Here is a 13,777-nt window from a genome sequence, read left to right as displayed (position 1 = left end):
TAAACCACACAAATCTCTCTGTGTTTTGTCCAATTGAGAGCGAGAATGTCATGATAATCTCCATGATACGCAAATACTATCATGTCTTGCCATCTCGCAAGGACAACAAAAATACTTTAAGATGATTCAGATGGATACAAACTTATCATGGTTGTCACGCTTGGGTCACTTCATGTAACTTGATGATTAAAATTCCTTGCTGACGAGGAATAACCCTTGACAAAACACTAAAACACAAACCTCACCACACACTTTCCTTTCAGTGTCAACGGAGAAGTAGTCTGAATTTATTATATATTAAACACTAACCAATTTTCCGCTTGTATATTTATGTACATTACGCATGTATGTGCGTGGAGATAGATGATATGACGGAAATGCCATATTTTGTTTACATCATCCTTCAACATATTCACCATTCAGCGAATAAATAGTGAAAGTCACCCCCAAAAGACCACCACTCCACAGCCGAGGAGAAGGCTAAATGGCGATAAATAAAATTCACTCCATCCCCCTTCCAAAAGCAAAGGAACTCATTCCGCCTCACGAGATGCGGAACAATTTTCCATCGTGAAATCCACATTACATTTCCCTTGATATGTATACTTAAATATTTAAAAGAGAAATTATCTCAAGGGAAATGTTTTATTGTTTGTATTCGTTGTCACATTATTCTGTCAAGTGGGAATTTACACACATTTTCCCACATATGATCAAATATAAAGACCACACGAGCAATTGCTTCTTCATCCCCTATAAATTTTGAAGCAGCTAGAAAGCTTTTCCCAGCCACAAGAGATCAACTTAAACCGCTGAGAATAATTATTTAGAAATTTCAGTTTATCACAATTTTTAAACCTATTTTTAAAACTGCTAGCCAGACATAATTGATTATCACTCTCTCCTTATGTAGAAAATACATAAACAATATATACATTAATTTTTCATTATCTCACGGCTTTTGCAATGCAAATATCACGCTATACTTTTTCAATTTCACCCCCTATTTACATTATAGCGTGCATTTCTGCTCACTGAATACCAAATAACATCCTACACGGGATTACATTTAATATTTAATGACAAAATCTCGATATCCAATTGGATGGGATATTCTCATTTGCTCATCAGATATTGCCAGTGATATGAATCATTGAGTGTGGTTGTTGTTGTTTGTGGCAAATTTATATGCAATTCCTCACATGACATAATTTTTTGGCTGAAGGCAAAAGAATTTCTATCCGAGAAAATGCAAAACGTTAAGGATAGCCTTCAAACGGAAATTTCACCATCAGTGTTGTTTGGGAAACAAAAATATACTGCTTTTGAAATTATATTCCTGCTGTTTATTAATGACTTTATTTTATTAATGAAAAGGAGAAGCTCATTTGCCATGTCTGCGGCTTTCTCCATCTCCCAAAAGAGCACATTTTCCCCCATCAAATTCGCCCCTTTATTTAGGATTTAACCCAGAGAGTGGCGTTAAGAGGGAAAAAAGTTTCACTTAAAATGAAAATCACCTGGTCCTCTCAATTTTGGCAGCCCTTTTCTCAACCCAACCACCACTTTTCGCCAGATCCTTTCTCCATTTTTCGGTCAGGAATATTTTACATTTACAATTTACCAGCAAGTGTATTTTGTGCAATGCCTCTCTGTATATCTAATATTCACATGAGGGGAAATGTGAGAGAAGGCGATATATTAGGCAGACGATATTTTAATTTTAATTAATTCACACCCTTCCCCACCCACACAGACAATCTGTTTGGTGTTGTAATGTAACCTTGCTGAGACAATGGCAATTTCTCATTCATCTCTTTTGTCACAAACATCGAGGCAGACACTATTTCCTGACTCTCTTCAGCTCACATGCCAAGCAAGCAAATTATATTTGAAGGTCCTCTCTCATTCTTCTGCACAACATGTACTATCGCATTTGCATATATGTATACATTAACTTTAGTCATTCACCCCTTTCGCCACTTTGTGGCAGATTTAGCAATTCATCCGTCGCAAGCTCCCTTTCTCATCCCGGAGCTTTTTCTCCAGTTCTCTCACTCTGTCTTCCATCCAACTTCCTCTGGTACACACATAGGATCTGGGTTAATGGATTACCAGCACCATTTGCCCTCTCTCTTACGTACATATGTACAGATGCCACCCTGCATTGCTTCATATGGTATTCCATACCGACAGGTAATACCATTGAGGCTACTGTGCATTCATACACCACAAAAAAATTCTGTACCGAAACATTTTTAACAAAACATTAGAACGTCAATCTCAATCCCCATGAATATTAATCACTAATGCATTTTAGATTTCTTGCTCAAATTAGTGGATATCCTGAAGTTTTTTTTTATTTGTTCAATTGTAAATATATACGACACGAAATAAAATCATTATTATTGTTGTTTTTATTCATATGAATTTGACGACTGAGTGACTACAAAAACTCCTTGCTGTGCTTCAGACAAAAAGAGCACTGCAAATTTATACATGTCGCACAGTATCACATTTCTGTCAGTAAACAAAGAAAAACTCAACGAAAACATTGAGAAAATTGAGTAAGACATTTTCCCATAATTAAGTTGAAAAGGTAATGGAAGCAGAATCAATTTCGGCAGGGTGGAGAGACCACAAAATGAGTCTTCCACCTGGCATGACAATAAAGAATCATTCACACTCATGCGGAAACTAAATCTCTCTCATGTGAATTTCACTTTTTCCGGAATTCCATTCTCTTCACCGCACATCCCTCTACACACCGCATCAGTTGGTGTTGTGCTATATAATATTTTGGCCAAAATAAAATCCTCCCACTCCGCGCGCACACGGCATACTCCTCGAGGATGCCCAAAAAGCAAATATCCCAGTGAATAGGGGTGAAAAGGATGGATCCATATCAATCATTGTCTGAATGTTAAAGTTCCAACTTCCAAATCTCCCAACCTATTTTCCGGTTTCCACCGCGCTGGAATGAACTTGAGCGAAAACTATTTTGTGAATTTCAATATGTTAAAACTTTCCCACTTCACTCTGCCACTGCACATTGTGTGGACTATTATTCTCCTATATTTTTTTTAGAATAACTACACATTACATATGCACAGCCATATGACAATGAAGTCGGAATGTACAACATAACCACTTAACCGCAACAAAATGTTTGGTTATTTTTCAAGATAATAAACATATTTTGCTTTTTCCGATTGCCAAAAATTCTTTCCGGTTTTTTCGGGGATTAATTTTATAAAAAAAAGAAGAAACAACAACGAAAAAATGGAGCAAACAAGAATATAATGAAATAATCCGTCAGAAAGAAAAACTTTCCTGAAACATAATACAATGTTCTATTTTCTTACATCAAACTTTATTGCAATAGATAGCAAAATCTCATAAGAAATCAATCAAAATCTCAAGTAAAAGAAGGTACGGAGAAAAGTTTGTTCCAAGTACATTTATCTCCTTTCTCAATATTTGCCTGTGATCAAACTTTCCCAGAACTTTTCTCTGCACTTTCATAATCGAACATTTAAATATGACATACACATGTTCATATTATATACTCCTTGGTTCTGATAAAATAACAGAAAATGTTGGCATACAACAAGGATACCACGATAAAAATTTATATATTTCCATCGGGTAATTTGATTTTTTCTTTCCTTCTGTATAAGCCCATCAGGTGAAAGCATATATCGCTGTGGCATTCAAGAGGACAGAGCATGTGAAGAGAGTCCCTGATACGACAATCTATCTCTATACATTGTCAAACTGCCTTCAAGCCATGTTCCTTTATAATGTGGGAAGCAATGGGAATTATTTGAGAAAGTGTAACACTGTTTTTCGAATTCTCCATTCCATTCTCTTCCTTTACCCCTTTTGTCATTCACCATTTTTTTCGTGCACTTTCCCATTTACCCAGCCGAGAAGCACTGTCGCTAGAATGTTTCTATAAAATTTCCTGTCGCTGCCACGAGAGTTCCTATTGAAATGAGCCAATATCTCTCGAAAATTCTCCATCGCTAGAGCACTCAGGTATATTCCAAATGAAATTTCCGCTGTCGCGGACTAATGGATATCATTGAGAGATGAAAAAGCAATATTATCCTACAGCTGTTTTCCAGAACGCTCCAACAAGGAAAGTATGTTAACGACAATAAACTACATTCTAGTCTTGATTCTAGTTATTGGCATTTTGCCGTTTTTTGGGCAATTTACACACACTCGCACACACACACGAACTTCTCCAAAATAGCACCCGCAAAAATTTCGCAGTTATCTGCATTGTACATCAAAAATAAAAATAGGTCACTTTTGATTGATTAACAATTTCACACATTGTGACAGATTTTTGTTGAACATCTGAACGTGAGCAAAATAACATTCATGCGGTTGCAATCAATCTTTTATAACAAAGCTTAAAAAGCCATGTTGTATAAATATTTAGAATTTGTATGTGATAAACTATTATAGTTTGGCCAATCTTCTGGGATTATTCATTGAATATTTATTAAAATACACTCATGTATTACATATTTCAATGGTTTAAAATGTTAACCACAATGTAAACTAATAGAATATATATATTTTTCATTAAAATACAAATTAATATCATCGATTGTGGTATATTTGGAGTTATTTTTCCTGTCATTTTAGTGCGTCATTCTTGTTGCTCAAAGACTTCCTCTTAACCATCACCAGCTGAAAGTCGCGCGATAGAAAGTGCAAATAATAGTTTCACAATTTGAATTTACATTGTTTGCACTATTTTGCATGTATACTAAAATATTCTGCATGGCAAATAATTCTGCCAAATATTTCGGTATCTCTATGAACTATTTCTAAAGTTGGGACGCAACATATTATTACCTTGCGAAAAGCTTTTAAATTGTCACACATTTTGGAGCTTTTCCGAAAATATTTGCATTCCCAAAGACTCCAAAATTTAAACGAAATGAAATTTATTATTATTAACACTCGTGAAAACTCAAAACTAATTAGTTTTGAAAAATATGATTTCAATTTCACATTCACATATAATCATAAAGAACTTTTTCATTTAGTATTTCAATGAAAACCATATAATTAAATTCAATAAAATCACAAAACCACAGCATTTAATAAATTCTCCCCCAAAACCCAAAACCACGGCAAACCCCTAATTTCATGTAAGCGGAATTTTCACGTAATATCCAAGTAAATCTGATAGTAGCACTTTTTTTTGCCCACTTTCCATTCTATTTCTTCCATTGTCTACCTCGGCAAAATCCGCACCTCGAGGATAATGACAACAGCAAAGCCTGTGGTTTGGTAATTAAACGAATGAAGGTGTATAGAACAATTCCCAATGGGGTTTTCTGGGATAATGAAATATCTGTGGTGGTTGGAAAATCAGCCGCGAATATATTTCGCAATTTCGGATTGCACAGCCAAAGTTCTTAGAAGATTTCAATTAATTTTCTTCCGCACAACATGTCGGTCGATGGGCTTGTTATATTGAATGATATATGCGATAAGGAGTAAAGTGGCGGAAAAACCACAAATTTACTTTCGTGTCGTAAATTTAAGTGTAGAGGAACCCCATAAAAATGCTTCAATCCTGGCTCATTCTCCTCCCTTCGCCTAATGTATACACATATGTAAGCCTTCTGTATTATACCGAAAATCGTCGGAAGTGCCCCGGAAAAATACACTCTTACGTCCCCACAACCAATTAAATTAGCTGTAATGTAACTGTCTCGTGCCAATATCGTTGTTCCATTCCTTAAATCTCTAATTTGCACCACTCGATCAATTTTCTGAGTTCACATTTTTCTAATTGATTTTTTTTATTGGTCAATTCAATTTCACAGAGAAAAAACTTTTTAAGTGATCCAAAATGCAAAAGGCACTTAAATACACACTTAATTATTTCCATTCGAAGACTCAATTACCATAATTTCTTGCTGATTTGTTAAATTGGCAGAAAACAAGGGGAGCACAGAATTGGCCAAGAAAATTGTCCCCCAAATTATGTAGGTATATTTCTGGAAATCGAATGAATAACATATTCATTATCCCGAAATAATCACACTCACTTCTTATTCGACATCTCGCAAGACATTCACTTTAACCTTAACTATTATGCAAGGTGTCACGACACGTCTATACTTATTCACAATCTCAGAGCGAAAGCTACTCTGCAAAGTTTCCATTTCTTCTGAGTTGAGCAAATAAAGTCACCGGCATATAGAATGGAGTGAAATGAATTGTGCTGGAAATTTAATTAATTTTTCCGCCTTTTCTTCCTTTTCCAGGACGCCTTTTTAAAGTGGGCGAAAGAGAGAGAGAAACAGAGAAGTGAAACCATCTAATTAGACTAAGCGAAAAATAAATAAAAAAATAATTAATGTTGGACAGTGACCAAGCATGAATATTTTCTTTAATTAAATCTCTTTACACACAACAAAAACTTGAAAGTATGGATGTAAAGTTCAACATGAGTAAACTTACGTGTGTATCTAGAATTTCAGAATCTGTTCTCTTAGCACGAGAATTTATTCACAAAAGTTTATTAGGTCTGTTTGGTGCTTTCTTACGAGTATTCTTATGAGTTATTTATTTATATATATATACATATTGGTCGAAGATTTCCCTATTATTTGCACTAAAGCAATGCTAAAATTGAAAATTTTTAACTTTCCTGCAACAGAATGACATTCAAATTTTTATATATATATTTTTTCTTATGTATGAAATTGCCGAAATTTATATTCTCCCGTGTAGAGATAAACACTATGGCAAATTTACACTCTACAAATCATCGAAATCATCACTTTTATTGCTTCTTCTCCTCCAAATGTTTACGGACCGAAAAATTAATCCTTTTAAGGAGAATATTTTCCACACACTTTCGCACACTCAACGTACAGACCAGAACAACACGCACTGTGTGTGATATATAGTTCTTTTTTTTTTATTCAGGGAGGGTTTTAGAGAGATAGAGAAAATAGGGAAATAAAAACACTCACACGATATATGTACACACTCAACAATTTTTGACAAATAATCGTGAGAAGTTATCCAGCACAGCTCAAGTGATATTCTTTCGCCTGCCGTGCGATTTTCAAGCAATTATTCATGAAGCAAATGGACATTCACTGGCCAACATATGAAAGCGAACTGAAGTGACAAACAGAATTCAAGTCTGAGAGGCCTTGTCACATAAAATAATACCACGGCACCGGGAGAGATGCTCAAGCACGAGACACACTTGTACGTTTATATTTTGCAAACTAAACTGACGACACACAGAGCACCAGACCACCCCACCCAAATGCCAAATACTATATAGCATGCGGCAGCCAAAGCTGCTCCACACGGTGCTTTTGGAGTCTCACAACTGTTGTATGATTATTTGTGTGGCCAGGCATGTACCAAAGCATTTCATCTATACTTTCTCTCTTTCCTCCATCTCTCGGCGCGCACACGTTTTCATACCATGTTTTCGCTCATTTCCACACAGTCTCTCCTCTCGCGAAGTACATTTTCTTCTCTGTTTCTCTCTCTCTCTCTTTCTCTCCCACTCGCCGTTTTCCATAGACTCGCTTATAGTGACTGAGCGAATTTAATTGTCAATTAAATTCATATAATGAATATCATCTTCCGTCATGCCTGATTAAATCTACGGCTGAATGGAAGAAATAGGCAAAAAAGAAAGAGAGAGAGAGGAAGCTTGAGAAGCGACAACGTGGATAAAAGCTCTCAAGAGATCGCATTTTAATTGAGCATCATGATGGTTTCTTGGAAGAATTTGCGCCTTGAATCAATGGAAATTTTGTTGAACTTGTGAAATCCTACTTAAAAGTCGATAGGCATTCACAACTATGTTGGCATTGTCTCGGTATATTTAACTTAAACTTCCACAATCCGGAGAAACAGAACATTCAAAACCATACACCAAGTGACTTGACAGAAGCGATTTATGTGGAATGTTTGTAAATTCAGCATGTCTGTATAAAATTCAAGCTATTGGAAAATCATTTCTGAGAAATCACAGTCAACTGTCTATGAAAGTGCTCACGAGAACTTCAAATATACAAAAATTTGTTGCGCGAATCGAAAAACTTTCTTTGGAAAACTAAAAGAGAAAAAAAAATCGACTTATCACACTTCACAAGCATTGAATATAAATACAACTTGGAGTATTTGTATTTCATTGTGAATAATCCCTTCTCACACTCGCACTCCTTTTATCAATGAGTATACAAAACTTACACCATTCTTGCCACTATTCGCCTTTTATGACCCAACCCCAATGAGAGCTATAAAAGCGAAATTTGGCACCCACTCTCTCTCTCTCTGTATCATATGTTGGGGCCACTGGTGTGGAGAACTTCATTAGCCATACTCTCCAGTGTTTTATGATGGCAAGGAGCGAAACCCTTTGAGCTCAACCCCAACGACAAATACCATGGCGCCCCCAACCCCATTGCGTTCCTGCCATAAAGCAGCTCGCCTCCGAAAAGAGAAGCACACAGTGTATGGGATCTTCGCGATGTGCTCTAACATGTGGTTTGGCTGTGTAAACTTGTTGGCAGTAAGAAAATGCATAACACTTGGAAAGGACACAACTAAAGTCCTCACTCCTTTTTCTCCGCCACTTCATCTGGCCTCTTGAAGTGCCTTCACATCATACACCTCATTTCACCTCTTAACTAATTACCCTTTAAGCTTCACTGAGACATTTTATGAGACATCCCCGCCACACAGAGGTCGAGAGTGAATCCCTGTTTATAAACCTACTTATTATAAATGTATATATACATAATCCCTATGCGAAGTAACGTGAAGAGTCAAAAAAAAAAAACAAGCGTCTTCAGAATATTTCAAAGTAACACTGCAATTTCACTCTATATAGTACGGCCATTCTAAATCGAATGACACATTTCGAGGGAAGCTCGCAATGTGGATGTGTATTTTCGCACAGTTAGAACAATTTTGCTGCCTTGTGGCTTTGAGGATACAGTTTGTAATTGTTTTTCTCGCCATTTCACTTCAGAGTGACTAGGTAAATTCACAGAGGCAAAGTGGCGGAAAATTGGAATCGAAATTAAAGCGAAAGTAAACTTGGTCCTTCACATTTGTACACTATACACTCTCTCGTTTACTCTTTCATCTACTTATTAATTCACTTCACTGCGTGAAGGTCTATTGACTCGCATATGAAATGTTAAACATACTTTTTTAGTCAGACGTCAACCAATAATATGTAAACTGTCGACAAATATCATCAGAAAGGTAATTTTGAACAGTCCCTGGAGATTCCCTAAAAATGGTATGCATATTACATACATATATGTGTAAATAAATAAAATAGTCATGCAATTTTCTCAGTATTTTCCACATTTATTACCACTACACGCACTCTATCCCCAGTTTTTAATGAAATAATATGAAGAAATATAACATAGAAGAACTGGATGAGAATACAGAATGTCAGTGAGAAAATAGGAACAATAAAAGAGCATTCAGTATAAAGTGATAGAATAGGCGTGAAAGATCTTGAGCACAATCTAATATAATCGTTATCTATGAAGAATAGGCACCACACTTGAGTCAACGTATAAATTTGCTCAAGTGCTTTTGAATTGAATAATAACCTCTAGTGGATAAATTGTTATATATGTTATATTGCAATTTAGGCAGGTTAGAGAGAAAGAATTATTTACTGTGAGAATTTTCAGAGTATCGAGCAAAAGGTGGAAGAATTTTGAGTTGATATGTTTTAATTTTAGGAACAATAGAAAGATACATATTGCGAAAATGGGAAACTACTCTATATATATATATGATTCATGGCAGTTTATTAATACAATATCTCTACCTTTTCCCGCTTCTTCTTTATGTCTTTATGGAGAAGAATAATTCAATATTGTGCTGCGTCGCATCCAATAATTGAAATTGGCTTACATTAAATATTTTCCATAACTAAATATTTTCATTAAAATCATATAAAGAAGTATGAGAAGAAGAAAATACATTGTTATTTACAGTTAAAGTAATGAGTTACAATTTATGATGACATTTAAACGGCAAACTTTTCGTCCTTCTCAACACTCGCAATGAAATATATAGTTCTACCGTCCAAAAGCATATGCACATGTAAATGTTCTTAAATAGCTTAATTGCACCATTTACACTCTGTTACTAGTTCATCCCATTTATGTAATAGCATAATTTGTAGTCAAAGAAGGGCACACGAATAAACGCCCAGCTATGAAAGAATTTCTGGAAGGGAGAGTGTAATGAAAACAATATTTGCAGAAATAATCATAACAATAGTCAGCCTAACCACGACCAGTAATTCTCACTTTGTATGCAAACACACAGGCTAATTCTCATTTCACAGGGGATGGACAATTGCAGAGGTTTCATGATGATATGCCATTTTCTGCGAAACAATGAACATTGCGGATTCTCATGGTATGAAAATAATATTCGCAACTATGTGTATATGAGCCACAAAAATTGTAATCCATTTGCAAATGAGAGGATTATTGAGCTCTAAAAGCAAGTTATGCTAAACCATTGGCTTTTATATAATTACTCTCTGTCTCCGGACGAAAAAACCAAACCCAATATTCCACGTATACAATTATGTGTCTATCTAGATTAATATAATTAACACAATGTTGCAGAATTTGATTAAAAATCAATTTTCATTACAATAATTATATAGTTTTCCCCTTGCCAAATGAAATAAAATCTCCCTCCCGCTATTCGTTCAAAAAAATATACTTTTCTCGAAGCTTCAAATAAAGATTTTAAATTTGGAAAGAAATTATTTCACTTTTATTCGTCTTTATTGAAAGATTCAATAAAATACAAATTCATCGTTGAATAAATATTAGCATGTTTATTTCCCAAAATTCAAATGGTGATTAAAGCTTTTCAGCGCAAAATCGATTCACATTAAATTCAAGGGAGAAGAAATACCGTCTTGTGCATATGTATAAGATGTACAAGATAAATATGCTGAGAAATACCGACACCAAGTTATGTACGTTAAGAGATGTTAATGACATTGACATTATTTAATTTCATCTCATTGAACAAAATGACTTATTACTACTGTTGGTTGAATAGAAATAAATAAGCACACATGATATGATATTATGTATTAATGCTTCTATTGAAATTACCATGGACTGATTTTCCAAATGAAGAGAACCTGTATTTTATTTAAATTAATCTTCACTACATTAGTGTGGCCTAAAGCACTTAAAATGTGCTAGAAAGAGAGAGAGAGATGGAGCGTTGTTACATAAGATGAACACATCTCTCCTCACATTAACCATTCAAGGAACTAAAACCGTATATTAATCATGTATATGTCAAAGAAGCAAAATATATGTGGTATTTCCACACTAAATTAATTATCCCAATATATTTATTATATCTATTTCTCGTGCTACGACTCAGTAAACGTCATTAAATGTGAGTCGACTACTGTAGAAACTATAAATAAATCATTAAATATATGTATTCTCGTAAAGATTACTGTTTAAACATTTATACAGATATTAGCATAATGCCTAGATAGGAGCAGAATTTTGCAACCATTCTACAATCTATGAATAAATGTAGTGAATAAACAACTGGAGGAGATATCAGTGCGGAATCCCCAAATCTGCAAATCGCACAATGTTTGCCCACTAATTCCTCAAATTACCCTCCAGTCGCCCACCTACTTCTAGGCCATTTCGCATACAGTAGGAAAAGCTGTGTAATATGTACATATAAGTTGGAAAATCATATAATTATATTGTCTCCTATAGACAAAAGATACCCATTTTAATGAAATTGCGCTCGTTTAAATCAATAACAATCAAGTTCGCTCGATACCCTCAGAGTGAACAATGCAAATTAATTATTCTAATTTGCCCACATAATGTCATTCTTATTTCTGCAGAATCAACATTTATTCAACATCCAATGCTATCATCGCCCCAAAATTATGTGGACATTATACAAAATGCAATTATAGGGTGGCATAAAAAATTGAAAAGGGTCAAAAACGCATCCCGAATAATTATTCAAATTTATTGGAGTGACACAATAAAAAAAGGGGAATATAGGTATGTAATAATGAAATGTCTCATTGCATATGTAAATTACTCAATTAATTTTAAACTGGCAATTAATTTGGCTTGAATTACAAATTACATATAGAAACACTTTATAATGTTTAAAAAATGAAAGAAAAGTATGAACTTGGCGGAGCAACATCAAGTATATTTTCATAATTTTTTATCACACATTACACAGAAACATTAAAATTTTGCAAACGAGACTTTTCCTCAACTAATTTATTAAATAAATATAGTGAAAAAAAAATAGAGAGAAAGAGGAAAATGTTCAACTTACGTATTGTCAATATGAATTGTTCCATAAGCGCCTGGTCCGCTAACTCTTCTCTGAATATACTTGAAAGGCATAATTTAGTTAATTTCCTTCCCTGCGAATTTGCATTACCTGAAACGAGAGAAAGAGGACGGAGAAGAAAAAAATAATTAGCACAAATGAGTTGTTTCGAGGTAATTGCGTCATTTTTCATCCAACCCATGACTGACAAGAGGGTTAAAGGAGTTTTTATGCTGGGAAGAAAGATGCCAAAGTTCAGTGATTTCAGCACTCTCAGCATGTGCTAATTTCTCTCCCACACTTTCCTTTCCAATATGTGTTTCCCACACGGATTTCCGTAAGATCTTTATTCGCCCAATTGCAATCCTTATTTCGATGAATTAACACCTGCTCAATGCAAAGGGGAAAACTGGGCCGTTTGCAAAATTTATGAGAAAGCTACGCTCCCAGAGTTCTCCATGCCTTCCCACTATGTATATATGCTTCCTATATTTTCCTTCGCTTTCACATTGAGCCAATTCCCTCACTCTCTATACTCACAGTGAGTATTGCATCTAATATCTAAACTAACACAGAATAAGATGTGAAATAAGAAAAGGATTTTGCCGAAATCTTCATGTACAAAATGCGATGTTCTTCTCTCCTCCATTTCGCTCACTCTTAAGTGGTTACTGGAGTGAAAGCGATATTCTCCACATTTTTACATCAACCACTTTCCTCCCCAGTACAATATTCATATACAGCACATCTTGCAATATTCTTCACTTCGCCATGCAAACATTATTATGGAAAAATGTGCGTATATATCGAAGTACATGTATAATATGAATATTTAGTCAATTGAGGAAGAAATTAGAATACTTTTTTTCCACCATTCTCCGTACGTCGTCTGGCGAGAGAATGAAAACTCTCAAATATTTTTTTTTCTCCCTCTCCTTCTTCTTCCCTTTTACACCACAATTTATTCGTTCGCATCGTAAATATACAGTTGAATTTTTATATTCAATTGAAATGTGTTTAGTCATCATCGTCATTATTGTTATATGTATATAAAGAACACCCAGTGAAAGGAGAAACGAGCGACAAGAAGAATACCCAGGAACGCGGACGAGTACACATTATTTGAACGGTTAGTAATTTCAAATTCATTGAGAATATTGGCAATTTTCAAGCCCACACACCTTCAAATAAGCATAGCAAATGCATTGTCCTCAACTTTTCGATTCCATTAAAATAATTTTTGGCCCTCCACATAAAATATTGCATAAGAGTTATCAATCAAAAAACCTTTTATCTCTGCCATTTGACCGGAGAGAGCAAAAAGCTCGACATCCTGTCCCCATTAGCTCGTATATCCAAACACCTA

The 13,777-nt window shown here is 34.9% G+C and overlaps 1 protein-coding gene across 6 annotated transcripts in view; it reads right to left on the bottom strand.

The window, feature by feature from the left end:
* The window catches only part of LOC132264302 (potassium/sodium hyperpolarization-activated cyclic nucleotide-gated channel 3), a 61,438-nt gene that overhangs the window by 40,062 nt on the left and 7,599 nt on the right, over positions 1-13,777 (bottom strand). For all 6 annotated transcript variants that reach the window (XM_059764431.1, XM_059764435.1, XM_059764434.1 and 3 more), the window contains exon 2: positions 12,415-12,522. In XM_059764431.1, coding sequence (XP_059620414.1) covers positions 12,415-12,485 — 71 coding nt within the window. In that variant the 5' untranslated portion in view covers positions 12,486-12,522. The remainder of the gene's footprint in view (positions 1-12,414; positions 12,523-13,777) is intronic.

This window comes from Phlebotomus argentipes, unplaced genomic scaffold (genome assembly GCF_947086385.1).
Source record: "Phlebotomus argentipes unplaced genomic scaffold, Phlebotomus argentipes genome assembly contig_32, whole genome shotgun sequence".
Lineage (NCBI taxonomy): Eukaryota > Metazoa > Arthropoda > Insecta > Diptera > Psychodidae > Phlebotomus > Phlebotomus argentipes.
Note: the sequence above shows the minus strand (reverse complement) of the source record. Positions and strands in the feature narration are given on the sequence as shown.